General features: G+C 40.2%; 1 protein-coding gene across 1 annotated transcript in view; it reads right to left on the reverse strand.

Annotated features, from left to right (window-relative positions):
* The window catches only part of CPT1A (carnitine palmitoyltransferase 1A), an 85,690-nt gene that overhangs the window by 45,518 nt on the left and 21,791 nt on the right, over positions 1-18,381 (reverse strand). The window contains 7 exon segments of the mRNA XM_030560735.1: positions 1,238-1,315; positions 2,707-2,844; positions 3,811-3,913; positions 7,304-7,428; positions 7,430-7,475; positions 9,727-9,866; positions 12,114-12,268. Of these exon segments, the coding sequence (XP_030416595.1) occupies positions 1,238-1,315; positions 2,707-2,844; positions 3,811-3,913; positions 7,304-7,428; positions 7,430-7,475; positions 9,727-9,866; positions 12,114-12,254 (771 nt within the window). The 5' untranslated portion in view covers positions 12,255-12,268.

An 18,381-nucleotide genomic window follows, 5' to 3' on the forward strand; every position in this document is an offset into this window, starting at 1 on the left:
AACTTATAAATTCCGATTGACATTGTGAAGTTGTATTATGAAAACTGCTGTCATCAGTGTCTGTGGCTTGATCTACACCTAAAATCTCACACCACTAAGAGACACAGTTAAGCTGAATTAAGCCTCAGTGTAGACCAGGGAAAACTATGGCCCATGGGCCGGATCCAGCCCGTGAGGACTTTGGATCCAGCTAGTGGGATTACCACCGCCGTGGCGCCACGAGCTCTGCGCCGCTCCTGGAAGCGGCTGGCACCATGTTCCAGTGGGCCGCTCTGCCCCCTCCTCTTCCGCAGGGGCCGCAGGGACGTGGTGCCAGCTGCTTCTGGTAGCGGAGCAGTGCAGCGCAGCCTGGGGCCAGGGCATGCAGCGAGCCTGCCTGAGCTCCACTGCATGCCGCTACCACCCCGGAGCCGCTCAAGGTAAGTGGCACCAGGCCGGAGCCCGCCTGCACCCCAACCCCCTGCCCTAAGCCCTCTAACCCCCTGCCACACTCTGCACCCCCTCCCTGCACCCCAACTCCCTGTCCTGAGCCACTTCCTGCACACCACACCACGCCCCTCCCACACCCCATACTCCCTCCTGCACCCCAAACCTCTGCCCCAGCACTACATTCATGGCCCTGCATGCAATTTCCCCATCCCAGATGTGGCCCTCAAGCCAAAAAGTTTGCCCACCCCTGTAGACAGTGCTAGGTCTATGGAAGAATGCTTCAGCTGACCTAGCTACTTTCCTCTAGGAGAGGTAGATTTACTACACTGACAGAAGAACAGCTTCCCTTGCTATAATAAGTATAGAAACTTAACACACCCCAGAAGTCCAGACACAGAGACTTAGATTCTCCTTACAGAAATCCTAGTGGGTAGTCAACAGCGAATGCTCACTGGAATCAGTCATAGGCATTTATGAGCCAAGAGGCAATGCCTGTCACTGTAAATATTTAGTAAGCTCTACAGGAAGTAATAATACTCTTTGAACTTCTAAATCTGAAGAAGAGGCCTACCTAATAAAGCAGGGCTAAAGACAGAGGAACTGAATTTATTATGAACATTTCCATATTAAAAGACATCAGCGCTTTTGTAAGATATTATGTGCAGACCATGCCAGCTGGAAGAAAGCACAGATCATATCAGTTAGTAGCAGTGGAGTTAAGAAAGGAAGTATTAAAAAAGAAAAAAGAAGATAACAGGAATTCCTAAGAAGGAGTGTTTCTATAAAAAGGTTCAGAAGATGTACTTACCATTGCATAGTAATTACTATTAACCATAATTGGCCCACGTCCTCTAAGGTAGATATATTCTTCCCACCAGTCACTAACCTACAGAATGGAGAGAACAAAATTTAGGATAAACTCATTAGCCTGTACCTCTGCTCTTCAACTGATTCAGGTCCTCTACTGTAGTGGCTCCAAAACACTGCTAACATTATACACCGTGCAGAAGGAAATGCCTTTTTTCTTTTTTAGTTAATTCTGAATGCTGAAGTGTCACTGTTTGGGGAAAGAGAGCCACAAGGACCCACGAAGCTAAGGTCAGAAATTGAGCTTTAACTCTCAGGTAAGCAACTTTTGAAGCAATCTCCTATCTCCTCTTCAGACAGTATTTTTAAAGTGTCCTTACAATACACATCATAATAAAGCTTCTGAAATATTATTCATCCTATGGTAGGGTTGCTTTAGGGACTGTATAAGCTTGTTCAAGCTACCATGTATAGCTAAGATTTAGATAACAGGCCAGTAAGGTGTGTTTTTGTGTCCCCCTTTTTCCTCCCACCTCAACTGCACTCTTCCCGCCCCAGCCATCCTGGTGCCTACAGCTTTGTTTCCCTCTCTAACATGTACACATAATTGGACAGATTCACATCTGCATTAAGTTCATACTCAGTGCAGCTGAGGAGAGCAGGAGGAAAAGGTGGCTCTAAACCACACTGCCTTTTCCACTCCCTGGATCTCAGACCAGTCAGGTGGAGAAGTTGCAAGTTAATTTAATAAGCAAATATAGCAGTAAGGAGGTTTTGAGTCCTGTTCAATGACAGACAGGAAGCCTGGTCTAGAGTAATGAGACAGGAATTCTCAAGTTCTACTCGTGGCTCTGCCACTTACTGTGCCACACTGAGCAAGTTATTTAATCGTTGTCTCAATTTCTCCACCTAGAAAATGGGGATATCAATACAGTAGAACCTCAGAGTTTCGAACACGTCGGGACCGGAGGTTGATCGTAACTGAAATGTTTGTAACTCTGAACAAAATGTTGTGGTTCTTTCAAAGTTTACAACTGAACACTGATGTAATACAGCTTTGAAACTTTACTATGTAGAAGAAAAATGCTGCTTTCCCTTTATATTTTTAGTAGTTTACATTTAACATGGTACTGTACTGTATTGTATTTGGTTTTTTCTGGTCTCTGCTGCTGCCTGATTGCATACTTCCAGTTCCAAATGAGGTGTGTGGTGGACTGGTCAGTTCTTAACTTGTGGTGTTTGACTGCACATGTACTCACCTAGTATACAGAGGTACTGTAAGAATTAATGGATATGAAAGATAGTAAAGATGTAAGTGCAAGGCATTTTTAGTAATTTTAGTTTTGGACTTCCTTTAAAATTACAGAAGTTTGAAAATTGAAAAAGCATGTATTAAAACCAGGAAAAAATGCAACAGGAGAGAGAGTTAAACTGTGTGCTTTCATAAGAGCCTTTGGGTCATCTGCTTACATAGTTTGTGGCCCACCAGGATTTCAGTTTCAAATACCACTGTAGTTTTGGTCCAAGATTAAATGAAAAATCTTTGGCAAGACACTCCATTCTTTTGAACTGTTCATCATTCATAAGTGGCTGAACTGAATCCAGATACTAGAACAAATACAGAAAAGAATTCATGTCAGTATCATAGCTTTCACTAGAGCTTATTGTCATTTATTCACAAGGAGATTAACAAACAAAGAGAAGTATTCTAAAGTTGGTTTACAGGGTTTCAGCTGTAACAGCTGTTGGTAAAAAAAAATTGAGCACATACATCTTGAAAGACATGAGCTCATTTTCTAGTAGTGTATCTCTTTCTTCCTTCAAATATGGTACTCTCTCTTCTCACTCCTACCCCATCTACTCACTGCTTGCTACCAAGTCATAAATGAAAGCACATCTATTAGCATAGAATTTTTGGAAAAGTGATTTTCCTTTCAGTAGGTGATATATTTTATATTATGAATTAAGTATTCCCTTAATTTTGAGCCATTTTAGGTATGTTTTTTAGTTAGAGATGGCTGACTTAACTGCTATCACTATTTTTGTTGCCTATTAATTTTCATATATAGTTCGTTTGCCTAAGACCAGCAGAGACTTTTTACCTGCAAGAATCAAAATAAGCCTAAAACTAGTTGGAGTCTTGCCTAAAGGAATTCCTAATACAAAGCCTATTATAAGAGGAGCACTATACTTAAATAACATCAAGAATACACTATACAGATAATGAACGCAAGGATATCAAGGGCTCTATCCCAGTAAATCACACTCCATTGTGTGCTGCTGTATCTACTGACAAGGCATGTAATATCATGCATTTATCCACTGAGAGCCTAGGCCCAAAGATAAAGATTAAAGGAAAAAGTGTCAATCTTTAACTCTGAATTACCCTTAGGTCTGTCATAGCCTTTATTCTAATTGATACATAACTGTTAATCTGTTACTAAAATTGGAGGGATTGGAATGTTAATAGCATTAACTACTTCAGTAAATTTATCATATAAAAGACATTGAAAACCATTACTACATTTGGAATCAAATTGTGAAAAGGTAAATTCAGCTCTTCCAACGACACACCCTGTTTACAGTGTTTTCAACAGCTGGGACTGGCAGTCGTGGCAGAGACGTCTGAAAGCTGTACAACATTGGTTTACAACCTGAGAAAAGCTTTACCAGCCTCTGAAATAAAAAAAACAAATCTATTACATTCAAAACAACTGAAAGTATGTGCAGATGAAAATTAATAATACCCTAGCTTTTCATCAGTAGATCTTAAAACACTTTACAGAAGAGGTAAACATCATTATCCTCATAGTGTACTTTGGAACTTAGGAGACCTAGGTCCCCCGCTCAGCCACCAGCCTGATGAGTGACCTTGAGCAAGTCACTTTACCTCTTTGTGCCTCATTTTTCCAATCTAGTGTTCTGCCACTAGGACATATTGCCTCTGTTGTATGGTAAAGGCCTGGTAAATGCCTCTGTTCCCATCCCAAAGGCCTTTGACAGGAGAAATGTCTATGATGTAGACCAAAGAAGTTCTCTATAAAGTGTTTTTCTGAATATGTTTACAGTAACTTCTTGCTTAACATTGTACTTATGTTCCAGAAAAATGAACTTTGAGCAAAAACAATGTTAAGCGAATCCAATTTCCCCATAAGAATGAATGTAAACAGGGGAGGGTTAGGTTCCAGAGAAATTTTTTTCATCAGCCAAAAAAACTATGTATTATATATAGATATACACACAGTATACATTTTAAACAATTTAATACTGTTCACAGCTATGACGACTGTGAAGCTTGGTTGAGTTGGTGAAGTTAGAGGGTGAAAGAGGGAGGGATATTTCCCAGGGATGCCTTGCTGCTAAATGATGAACTAGCACTCAGCTGAGCCCTCAACAGTTAACACACTGTTGTTAATGTAGCCTCTCACACAAGGCACCACAAATACGAGGGAGGGGAGACAGCACAGCAGAGAGAGACAGACACACATCTTGTGGGGTGGAGGGAGAGAGGAAGAGAGAGAGAGATGCACACTGCTTCTTTAAGTAAGCTGACCCACTCTTAAGTGCATTGTCTTTTTAAATGGATCAGGAAGTAGAGACAGCAGCTGCTGCCCCAAGCGCTCTCTGTCTCTCTCCATCCATGTCCCCTCCGTGCTCTATATGGAGAAGGGGTAAGCGGGGTGCAGGAGCAGAGGGGAGGGGGACACCCTGACATTAGCCCCCCCTCCACAGCGAGCAGGAGTCTCTGGGAGCAGCTCCAAGGCAGAGGGCAGGAGCAGCACTTGGCAGTGGGGGGAGGGACAGCTGAACTTCCTTGATAGCCTGCTGGGCAGCTGCAGCACAGGGAACTTAGGGGAGCTGGGAGCTGCCAGTCCACCCTGGTTACAAGCCCCCATCAGCTAGCTGCAATGGGCTGCTCTTCCTGCACGCAGTGGACAAAGCAGGTGGCTGCCAAACAATGTTAGAAGAGAGCACTGCACAATGAGCATTTTCCCTAATTGATCAGCAACGTAACAAAACGACTGTTAACCGGGAAGACTTTAAGTGAGGAGTTACTGTACATCTTTGAAAACTAGAGGATTGGCAAGACGGAAAATCGAACTTATATCTATATGGTGTCTCAACCTATTCCATCACTAGGTTAAGGCCCATGCTAGAATAAGAACACTAGCTAGCTACAACCACATTTTAAAACATTAAATATTGTAACTATGTTTGAGAACCATTTTCCTACGCAGTTTTAGCCTGATATAAAAATCTAACTTAGACAGTGTTTCCTCCCACACCCTCCAAAAAATACATTCCTAACAAAAGCCATTGGCCCAACAAGTCCATAGTACAGTTTCTAAGAATGCAATGAAAACGAGTATGAGGATGCCAGTGTTAATAACCAAGTCTTAGTGTATGCAATTTTGACAGAGTGGACTGCGCCTTACCATTTAGTACCTGTACTGTATAAATTCATATCAGGAGGCTCTCAGTACCATATCTGGGGGAACTATCAAAAATTTCATTTATAACATACGTATTTACCTTAGAATTATTTTAGCATATCATTCTACATGCCTACTGAACATCCTTCATAAACACAGCCACTACATGTTAACCCCACACTGTAGTAAACCTGGAGGATGCGATAAATAATGGGTATCATCATGTTTATTTTAATCAGGCTCCTACTCCATTTTTAATACAACCAAGGGCAAAACAAGGGTAAGTATTTTTGCTGACATAATTGAGTTTGATTAACAGCAAATCCCCTCCCCAAAATGCATTCACCCACATGCAAACAGATCGCTCTAAACACATCATTTGAGGCATATGGCTTCTTTTACTATTTTGGGTGAATCATTAGGTGTCTGCCTCAGTTCCCCCCATATCTGTAAAATGAGTAACAGAAACCACCTAACCTCACAAAGGCATTTTGTGCTTTTATGTTTTCAACATGCTTTGAACATAGAAGTGCTAAATACTTTGAAAAGATTTTGCAATGAAAGAAAACAAAGCTCAAAACGAATACATATTTACTGTAGACCAAAATAGGTATAGAAAACTGCATCTTTACCATAACATGGCTAAAGTCCCATATTTTCAACTACAGCTCTACCTCGATATAACACTGTTCCTGGGAGCCAAAAAAAATAATCTTACTGCGTTATAGGTGAAACCGCATGATATTGAACTTGCTTTGATCCCCCAGAGTGCGCAGCCCCCCCAGCACTGCTTTACCACGTTATATCCGAATGTGTGTTATATCAGGTTGCGTTATATCAAGGTAGAGGTGTATATGGAAATCAATTTGAGAGAAAAAATTTCAAGTAAATGAAATGAAACTAAACATCAATAAAAAGGTGGATCATAGGGGAGCAGTAAAGGGGAACTTTATTGTTTTAGACTGCTTAACAGGTTTTATCTTCTGTGTTGCTGTTTTCTCTCTGTTCATCAGGCACAACCATAGTCTTTCAAATGTTGCAGCTGTTTGGGGGTAAAGAGCATCCAACTGAAAGCCATGTTGCCAGGAACCAGAGGGCTGCAAGTATTTTACTTTAAATCGAGTAGATTACAGTGCTTCTCATCTAGAGCAGGGATGTCACATTGCAAGGATTACAATTCCCAAAATTTAGTGCTCCATCCTGCACTAAGCAGTTAGGTCAAGTCATTCTGTAGAAGATGCAGCACTATATGCTCGGGACCTCTAATCTCGGAGTTGTACTTCCATACTAAAGAAGTGGCTGTAGGATGTATATTTGATCCCCCACTTTGGGTGAATTAGCAAATTATATAAGTACTCTCCCTTCTCCAAGAACTACCAGAACAGTTTCAACAACAACTCAGGTGGCAACTGGATGACAGCAACCAAAGACACTGGGAGAGCAAATAGCATTGTACAAGGACATTCCCCAATGAATACCAAACATTAAGAATGAATGAATGAGACAAAGAAAACTGAAAAATAACTAAGGAACTGGCTTTTAAGAGCTTAATGACACAAGAAAAGATCAAATGGTATTTAAGGTATCTTATCAGTGCCACAATTAAAACGGAAACAGACAAAATTTCCTTACCTATCCAAATCTTGGTTCCTGTGGAAAGTTTGCCATGTTCAGCAAATATCCATCCATGATAGGAAAGCAGCATCTTCAGTGAGTATCGCATTGTCATAATAAGGGCTACCCACAGCCCTGTGCCAAAAAAGCATCCCACTCACAATGTTCTGCGTTTGGTTGGACATATAACCACTATTTAAAATAAAAGTCAGTTTACACCAATTAATGTCAGAAGAGGTAAAACAGTGTATAAGAACTACAAAAGTGCTAACATGAGCCCTGCTTGTTCCCAGTGACTAGCCACATTAAGCTCTATATAGAGGTCCTATAGCTAACCTTTCACCAACAGATTTCTGGGAGAATTAGAGGGTTCTTTGGTCCATTAAAGTCATTCTCTATTGTGTGGTGGTGAATTCCTCTGGCATAGGCAAACTCTATTGGGATAGTTTTGCCACCTCCTTTGCCAACCACCCTACATAAAAGCAGTTGTGTGCACACATGTAAGGGCTATTCTGGAGGCAGGGGATGATTAGGATGGAGAGGAAATAAGGTTTGTGTGCAGGAGCTCCAATATGCCTAATTCCTCACTGTTGTACGTCTCTAGGCTTTATAGTACGGTTGACCTTGAGCAACAGAAATTGAGGTAAAGGATGTTAACCTGCATTTACACAAAGGAAACTACTGTGGTTAGATCTTTTACTAATCTAGGTAAACTCAAAGAGGAGATTGCCATTCAGCCAAAGGGAAGTTTCTCACTCCCTATAGGTGATACTTCCTGCTCAGAGGTGAGACACACTGGAGGGTGCTGTGATGCAACTTGTACTTCAGCTGTCAATGCAGTACCTAGACTGTGGATAAACCAACTTCACCTTTTGAGGCCATTGCCAAGCTAGTCTCTTTCTACATGCTAAGTCCACTTTTCTCAATTGAGAGAGATAAAAAGTATGATCAGAATTTTCTCTGGGGCATCAAGTCTCCAAATCCTTAAAAATGACTATTAAAAGGGAGCTTTAAATAATATTTAAGTATTAGCATCTTTTCCCACACACTTCCTCTCATCGTGCTGTAGGAATAGAGAAGAGGATAAACTCTGTTCTCATTCACCCTGGATTTACACTCGTAAGTCACTAGAAAGGTCCAACATGATTTAACATAATTCACCCAGCTTCTTCAGTGACTGTACATACAAGATGTGCAGAAAAGTGTGTTAAAATGGTAGTAACTGAGAGAAAGGTAGCACTAAATGATTTGACCTATTAGCCTTATAACTCTAATAAGAGAACAAATTCCTTTCCTTCCGTCACAAGTACAAAAGAGTTTGTGGTTTCATCCTTGCCTCATTTGTGCATATCAGAAAACTACCACATACTCTGCCACTACTAAGAAAGGCCCAGAGTCAGAAGAGCAGTATGTTGCAAGTCAGGATTGTGTGGGTTCCATCCTGCACAAAGACTAACTTAGCAGAAGACACTGTAGAAAGTTTGTCTCATGTCTACCAGTGCTTTGATTGGCTGTGGTCTGTACTATTCCTCCTCTGACAAGAAATATTGGGGTGAAAAATACCATATCAAAAGACTTCAGTGTTTATACCTTGTGCGTGTCGAATATATGTCGAATTCATAAAACAATATGCCCATCCAGGCTTGGCATGATAAGAATTCTTTTATTTAAATATATAGTGTCAAAAGTGCAGTTTATCATACACATATTCCCAACCACATTTGAAACATGTGGTGGACTTCTGAAAATACTAACTGAAGTTATATCTCCAATCCAGCTAGTGAGATGCATGCAATAGCTTTCTATATTTCTGCATGACTTTGGAGAACTGAGCTTACTGTATTTCCTGATGCTTCCAAATAGCTCTGGCTACCTAGTAGCCTAATACTTACATAGCTGAACTGAGTCAAAGAAGGTTTAAATCAATTTCTACAGTATAAATAGAATCATGGCAACATTTTGTAGTCAACTGTACTTCTTATCTAAACAGAGACATGGATATAGTGTCCTGATATACAAGTCAGTCTACAGGTGAAACATCCCATTGAGATATCTCACTTATTTTCTTAAAATTGTGAATTAATTTAGCACTCAGAGGTACGTTGCCTAAGCCAGGCAAGTTGCAGGGCAGGGTTGTACAAGATTCCTCTGTACAGGCTCTGTTAATGTGCTTCAGTCCTGTCCACAACACCGGTGCTGTCTGTTCGTGTCCAATGAAAAGCCTATCAGTTGTTACTCCTCAAATAATACTCATGCTAATGAAATGAGGTGGTAATACCAACATGGTGACTTTCACATTATATACTGTATTATGATTTAGTTCTTTAACTTAAAACTTGATATGTGAAAGTTTATTAAATTATACATCTGCTTCACAAGAGAAATGCTGGTTTGCATTAAAAAAACTGATTAATTCAAAGGAAATAGGTACTAGTCTACTTACGTTGTATCAAGGGTCCGGTTGATTTTATCTATTATTCCTAAAGACGGATCAATTCTGGCATACATTGTTGACATCACCCCCACTATTACAATAAGCCAGCTGGATGGGCTAGCTGGATATACGCCTGTGATAATTCCATTCTGGAAAAACAGAATCCCTTAATGACTTTCGTATGGAAAGGCTAAGTATCTCACAATACAAAAAAAACAAAAACAAAACTTAATTATACGAACAGCTTTTAAGAGGACACTAACATTAGTATCCAATATTTTTCTTCCAAATACACGTCTAACTCAAACAAGGAGATGGACACAGATGAGATGACTAGATTGGGAGGAAGAAGCAATTGTGATTCAGAAGCTGTTATACCCAGATAATGCATGAAATGAGCGTAGAGATTCTCAGTTATATATCAATATTGCCCACCCAAACTGCAAGCCTTGTGCAAGCGTGAAGCAGCACCAGGAGCGGCTGCCCTTTGCAGTGAGGAAGATTGCTAAAGAGAGGCTGAAATGAATGGCTCTCTTTAGCACAAGAAACTCTTTAATGGAAATCCACTTCATCTGAAACTGGCCTCTCTAAAACAGATGCTCAGTGTGGAAGCAACATTTTATCAGTTTGGATTCTAAAAAACAAGCTATATTTTCTATATAATTAAAACAGTTCTCTACACACAGTTATATAAGAATCCCAAGTACACTTCTATATTTATAATAAAACTATTTTAGAAAGTAATTTCAGTATTTCACATACAGTTATATCAGACTACAGTCTGTCAACACTAATAGTAATAATGCATAAACAAACAATGTAAAAACATACATTTGGAAAAAAGCTCAGTGAATTCACAACAATCTAGACCCCAACTACTTAGAATTTAATGTAAAACCCAGATTTGACTAAGTGTTCCACACATCAGAGATCCACTATCTATTTCTTAGTTTAATTTACTAGAACACATTTGTGTAATCAGAATCTTCAAAAAGTCATTATTTCATGAATACTTAGTTTTGACAGTTTGGAAACTTAATTTTGACAGAAAGTATGCACAATCAGGGTTTTACTGTAAATTCTTAGGTATGTGAAAATTTAGACATGGGAATCATTCAGAGAGGCTTCTCTGTAAGTAATAAGAAGCCTACACGTTTGAGAAAAGTTTGACTCTTGGTTAAACAAAATTTTGGCTCTTCTAGGTCCCAGTCTTCCAATCTGAAATGACTACCTACTCTAATTTAAACACTATGTTAGTTCACTCCTGGTCTTCTCATTAACAATATGACCACCAAATGTGACAACCCATGTTATGCTACTTCTGGGTATTTTGGGATTTGGACTATTGTTAACTGAAGAGTGAAGGAGGAATCCTACCATTAGATTTATTTAATTTTACTTGTGGGGGAATTCTGCACCACTGTACAAAGCAAAATTAGCACAGAATTAATGTTCTGTGCAGAATTTCATTTCCCCCTGCAGAATGGTGCTGCAGAGCGCTGCCTGCCATTAGGGGCGGCTGGACCCAGCAGAGCCCAGTTCTCCAGCTCACAAATACAGGACACTGCCGGGGAAGGAGGGAAAGGGGATGCTAGAGGGTTCCCAGCACATCCTGAAGTAAGGAGGCAGCATGCAGGAAACTCTGTACATGCCCAGGACTCAACATCAGGCTGTCTCTCTCTGGATTCCTGGGTGGTACAGGGGGCGGGTGTCTAGGGGCACATCATGCAACTCTTCCCTGGGGGGTACAGGTGTCTGGACTGGGGAACGCCATACAGGTAGAGAGTATGGGTGTCTGAGACCACAGGCCCCCAAAAATGTGCCCAGTTGGCATGCTGACACACCTATAGCGAGGAGTTCAACAAAAGCATAACAGAGAATCAGGAACTGGGTTGTCATAGGGGTTTCATTCACTCTCTACTCCTGGGGTAATCTCTTTTGTTGTCTGTATTGTTACAGACATACTTACTGACAGGTATTTGAAATAAATTAGCAAAATAATTGAAATTTGTTTAATTATGTGGTGTTGTAGAGACAAAAAATATACAGAATTTTTAACACAGAAGTCCCTCAGGAGTAAAATTTAGAACAGTACCTGGGCCTCATATATAAAAGGCCAATAAAAATGCCTCAATGTTAGCCTTCACATACTGATATTTTGTGGAAACAGTAAAATAGCTCAGTGCTAAGTTCTTCAGCATAACTCAATGTTTGCACTTATAACCGAGAACAAAATCAGCCTGTTAGAATAAAAAGACTTTGATTAAATCAGGATGAATGATGATTATTTTCTATAGCTACATCAATATTTAGTTCTACTCATGCAAAATCTAAGCAAGTTTTAAAAATACCAAATAGGTTTGGATTATGCATTCAAACCTACATGAACTCAGTACCTTGAATCTGATGAACTTCTTTTTCCAGGAATGGAGACCAGAAAGATAGATCTGTCTGAGAGCCTCATGGCTCATTCGCAGGTCAATCCCATCTGGAGTTACTGTAAATTGAAATGCTACCGCTTGATGGGCTTCTGCCATTTTCAAAAAGTGTTCTGCCAAAAGAAAAAAGTTAAAAATTATATAAAACAAATCTGATTTTACTACCCCAGAGGAACTATTGGTCCAGAAGCTACTCCATTTCCAGAGAAACATTCCTGGCTTGCTCAATTTCCCAATATTTTGGGGAGAGATCATGAAGTGGGCTGCAATTATGTACAGTACTACCCAATTCCATATGGCCTATTTCAGACAGATGGCCCATGCAATAGAGGAAATCTCAGTAGATGATCTAATGTTCTCCTTCTGGCCTTAATTTATGAGTCTATAAATAGGAGTCTTATCTTCTCCCAATTATATTAGGTTTTTTCACTGGTAAAATTAATCAAATGGTTTGTATATCTGCAGAATGGAGGTAGTGTATGTCTGCACTGCAATCAAAAACTGGTGGCTGGCCCGTGCCAGCTGACTCGGGCTACAGGGGCTGTTTAATTGCAGTTTAGATGTTTGGTCTCAGGTGCTATGACCCTGAGAGATGGGAGAGTCACAGAGCTTGGGCTGCAGCCCAAGCCTGAACATCTATACTGCAATTAAACATCCCACTAGTCCGAGTCCTGCAACCCCAAGTCAGCTGACGCAGGCCAACTGCAGGTGTCTAACTGCAGTGCAGACACATTCTTAGAATACAGTTGGAACAGCATAATGGCCTAATCAAGTTATATTCAGAAAATAGTATAGAGCAGTGGTAGGCAACCTATGGCACGCGTGCCAAAGAAGGCACCCGAACTGATTTTCAGTGGCACTCACACTGCCCAGGTCCTGGCCACTGGTTCGAGGGGCTCTGCATTTTAATTTAATTTAATTTTAAATGAAACTTCTTAAACATTTTAAAAAACCTTATTTATTTTACATACAGCAATAGTTTAGTTATATATTATAGACTATAGAACGAGACCTTCTAAAAATGTTAAAATGTATTACTGGCACATGAAACCTTAAATTAGAGTGAATAAATGAAGAGTCAGCACACCACTTCTGAAAGGTTGCCGACCCGTGGCATAGAGCAAGCAGTAAGTAAACTTTTCTCTGTTCAACTATATACAGAGATACAGGGTTAGCTTTTTCAGCTACTTAGAACAAAGGTACTTGGAACATTCACCTTCAACTGGCAGAACCCTCCACACAGATCTGACTTTATGGAGAAAACAAATCTGCAGACAAATCGTAAGCTAAAGACCCTCTCTCCCCAATTTTTTTTCCTACATCCTACTAAACTCATTATTGAGAAATCCAGAAACTAGAATATTTTCAGCAGGAGTTAGCCATGTGAATTCATCAGCACATTAATGAGTGCAATGTAGTTAAACCTATTCTAAAGAAGACTCCTCGAGCATTACAAGATAGAAGGTAGAAATCATTAGACTAAAAAGAGTGTATGGGCTGATTTATAGTTGAAAAGGTTGAGGACCACTGGGCTAGTGCATGAGAATCTCAAAGTGAAATCAGCTATGCTCTTTCCATTATATAAGCTAAGAGAATTACAACCAGTAAATGAAACAGCATCAACAGTGAAAAGTATATTCATTTTAAAAGATTTTAGTTTTAATATAAAGGGATTAGGTAATAAACATTTTAAAAATATTTTTAATCTGAATGTCTCAAATATACAGGCATATTAGCTCCCATGGAAAAATAACCTAGCCTCTCCATAAGTTCAGATTTAAGAAAAAAAGTGATCCAATGAGAATCACCTCATCAGTATGAGCCCTGAAAACAAACAGTGTCTGCTGCTTAGATTACTACACCCCTAGAGACACGGAAAATCTCATGGCAATAGTTTTCCTTCAGCAACAGTCTTTTCCCCAGGAATTGAAATTAGCGGGGTGGTAGTGTTCGAATATACAGGTGTGTGTGTGTGGGGGGGAGAATAGTTGACATGGGGTGAGACCATGAGGGCGAAGGTGGGCTGTATGGCACATTAATAAAAACTGAAAAATGTTTCATGACCATTTTATTAGATTTAACTCATATTTCAAAAATCATCACACAAATTAAAGTTAGCTACTCAATCCTACTATGAAGCATGTACTACATCTATATCCTTCTTGGTTTCCCGCTGTAATTTTGCACAACTCTGTTAATGAGCTTCTCGAATGCAGTGCATTCATCTTTGGTGGCTTCTCACGTGTCTGGTACTTCCAGTCCTTCGTGATATGCTCATGATTAGACTAGAAGGAATCTCTTTGCAGAACACAATGAGGAAATTCAGCAAGGAAAAAGAATGTTCAACTATAGCTGTTGTGACTGGGAGTAGCTAGAGATGAATTCCTACTTCTTTCATCACAGAAAACATAGCACAAAGATTGGGTCGAACCACTAGTGATGATAAAGAAGTTGAAATCAAATCTTTGTTCGTTCATCATATGATATTCCACTCTGCGTTCAAATTCTCTGTTCTATCCTGATCACGCAGCAGCTCCATTGGTGGTAGTGCCTCACTCCACTCAACTGCTGGTGTTTTATAAGACAGGCATCTGTAAAAGTTGAGTAGAGGTTTAGCAGAATCTAGAAGTTACTGTTGTAGATTTGTAAGAATCAAGTCTGTGTACTTCTTCAGCTGGCTTAAACACTTTGTCCTCTTTACTGAAGTAGTCATTATAATGCCTTAATTAGTCAACTTCTGAATTGAAGTCTTTGCTTCTTGCAGTATGTCTTCAATGGCTCTCTCGCCAATTGATCTAAGTGTGGCTTCTATTGCTGGACAAAGATCTACTACTGTTGTACTAGATGCCTGGATGGCATTATTTAATAACTCAAGTGGTTTCAACGACTAGACTTGCAAGAGAGAATGGCAATAGTCTTCTCTGAACTTAGTAGCAAAAGTAATTCACCAGCCTCACTACTTAGATCCATCCCATCTTGCTAGATACTTTCCAAAGTCAATAACAGTTGCTGTACTTTTAAGACAACAGCCAAGGATTGCTCATGAGAAAGCCAGCAGGTTTTCTCAGGTTGGACTCATTTGAACTTCAATCCTAGTGTATCTATTTTTTCCAAGATGTTCAGTCCTTTTGGACTCTTGCTGAAAAATAAGTATAACGAACACATTAAATTTAAGGCTTTTTCAAATGTCTTTTGAAGATTCTGCAGCTTGACTAGTGCTAGTTGGAGAAGATGGCCTCTGCCGTGTGTTTAGGAGAGATTAGGATTACACTTTTCTCTGAGCAAAGCTTTGTATTCGACTATGTCTTCCAGAGAAGTTTGCAACTCCATCAAATGCTAAAAGCAGCAAATCTGTTTGCGATTCAATTTAAAAGCATTTAACTCTTCTAAGATGTGGGTTGTCACAGATACAGCTGATATCTCTTCTATAACCAGAACATCTAGAAATGCATCTATTGGCCTACCACTGACATCAAGATAACCTACGCAATGACTTAATACTTGACACCCATTTGCATCAGTGGATTAATCGGCCATGTATGCACATTTTCTGAATGCGGTAAGAGTTCTTCACTTTTTCAACTGCTGAGTCTTTCACTGTTGCACCACATGCTTCTAACCAGTCAGTTGAGTTTCTTACAGAAAGATAGTGAGCATCTGCTGGTGTTGGTTGGAATCAATGTCCAATTTCAGAATTAACAAGTGACAATGCACTTAACATTGGTCCCCAGTTTGTAGTCTCTCTTGGTTAAATAGAAAGTATGATGCGACAGCCACGTTTGTTTGCATAAACTGTGTTGTCTTATTAACAGCCTTATGAAGTACTTCTAAATTGGTTCTCACAGTGATTGGTTTATAAGGTTTTCTGCATGTTTATGAAGTCCAGAGGCTTGGTATTTTGCAGCCTTTTCACAAAGGCTGTCAGCATCGGTTCGCTGATCAGTCTGGCAAACCAAGCTCCTTCACTTTTACTATATAAATTCATGGTATGCCAACATCTTGACTACTGCGTGCAGTTCTGGTCGCCCCATTTCAAAAATAGATATATTGCAGTTGGAAAAGGCACAGATAAAGGCAACTAAAATGATTAAGGATATGGAACAGCTTCCACATGAGGAGAGATTAATAAGATTGGGACTTTTCAGCTTGGAAAAGAGACAACTCAGGGGATATGCCAGAGGTCTATAAAATCTTGACTGATGTGGAAAAAGTGAATAAGGAAATGTTATTTAATACTTTATATAACACAAGAACTAGGGGTCACCCAATAAAAGTAATAGGCAGCAGGTTTAAAACAAACAAAAGGAAGTATTTCTTCATACAACACACAATCAACCCATGGAACTTTTTGCCAGGGGGTGTTGAGAAGGCAAAAACTATAACAGGGTTCAAAAAAGAACTAGATAAATTCATGGAGGATAGGTCCATCAATGGCTATTAGCAGGATGGGCAGAGATGCAACACTATGTTCTGAATGTCCCTAGCCTTTGTTCTCCAGAAGCTGAGAGTGGACAACAGGGGATGGATCATTTGATAATTGCTCTATTCTTTTCATTCCCTTTGAAGCACTTAGCACTGGCCAATGTCAAAAGACAGGATACTGGGCCAATGATCTGATTAAGTATGGTCATTCTTACAGTAAAAAGTAATAATAAAATGTTTAGTACAGAAACTCCCCAAGATAACAACCTCACGAGATAGCAACACTGTGAGATAATGACCTTGGCAAATAACACATTTTAGAAATCTTGGCCTACTAGAAAATGTATATTTATATAAGTTTCCCAGTCACAAATCTAGCATTCTGAAACAAAGTCACTCAAACATAGTCCAACAAACAAATGGTCCTTTAACGTACTCCTCCCTTCTCCCTCCACTGCACCTCACTCATTGTTGTCCTTGGTCAATGGACACTCAGAGTTCAGAGGTGCTTTCGCATGAGTTCACCTTCCACCCTGAGGGCGGCAGGGGAGAGAATGCATCTTGCTCATTCCTCCAGCCATTTGCCATTCACTCCAGCCGCTGTTGTCCATTGTGCCGCTGTTCACGCCACTGCTCCTGCTGTCACCTGCCACCATGACCTCTATGAATCAGTCTATTGAGGTTCCACCCAGCTTTGAGTGATTTCAGCTCTCAGTGGTGAAACCTCACTGCTAGTGCAGGCTGGCCAAGGTCTTCCACAGAACCGCTACCCTACAGCGGGTCTAAGCACTGAGACCTAATTATCAGTTATTTCAGCTCTAGTGGTCACTTAACAAAATAAAACAAACTCTCAGTGGAGCCTAATCAGCTCGATCTTTAAACAGGGGAAGGGGGGAGGTCAAATAGTGCCTGTAACTCTTAGGCAGAGTACACACCAGTAAGCAAAACATCTATCCCCACCCTCTCTCTTTCCCCCACCACTGGGATCTGTCATCCAAACTCTCGCTTAGTGAGTGCAGTTCAGTTAAGAGTAACCAGTGTTTAATTCGTAATGAAAGAAGTGCTGGGGCTCAGGAAAGTTTTTTACTTTCATAACTGATGTGGCAAGTCCAGAAGTCCTGCAGCCATGAAATACCTAAGCCTAGATGTATCAGGAGCTTCAGACTCAGCAAAGATTTGGCACTAAGGGATGACCCCCTAAGTCGGGATAGACTAAGCACAGTTCTGCTGCCCTTTACTTATACAACAAGGATAACAACATTTCATTACCACTACATTCAATATTAAAGTGATTTGTAACCCAACACCAGCCAAAATTGATCACTTGGGAAACACAGCTCTGTCTGCTGGATACTTAGGCAGAATAGGTGTGTTCATGTAAATAGAGTCTGGTCCTGAATCCTTTCCCACACCCCCACCTCCAGGTTCATCATTAGCCGTCATAGGAAAGCTCATTCAGACCTTGCTTACAAATCATAATTTGAAATTATTAGGTTGGGCAATATCACCTGAAATGAATACACCAACACTGTCAGAAAAAACAACAGCTGGGTGAGGAAGCTAGTCTTTGTTCATACTAAGGGGAAGGGGAGGAGGTCAAATAGTGCCTGTGTTGTACCTGAAAACACACAATAGGTTCAAGTACTTTATCATATACTGCAAATGCTTTTAAAACATGCATTAATGTTTCGATTTCCATTCAAATTCCCAACAGATTACTAAATTGGCAACACTGCATGTAACTCCCACTGGGGAGGTACTGTGGAAATTCAGGGGAACTGTAGGGAAATCCCTGTATCTAAAG

This window comes from Gopherus evgoodei, chromosome 4, assembly GCF_007399415.2.
Source record: "Gopherus evgoodei ecotype Sinaloan lineage chromosome 4, rGopEvg1_v1.p, whole genome shotgun sequence".
Classification (NCBI taxonomy): domain Eukaryota; kingdom Metazoa; phylum Chordata; order Testudines; family Testudinidae; genus Gopherus; species Gopherus evgoodei.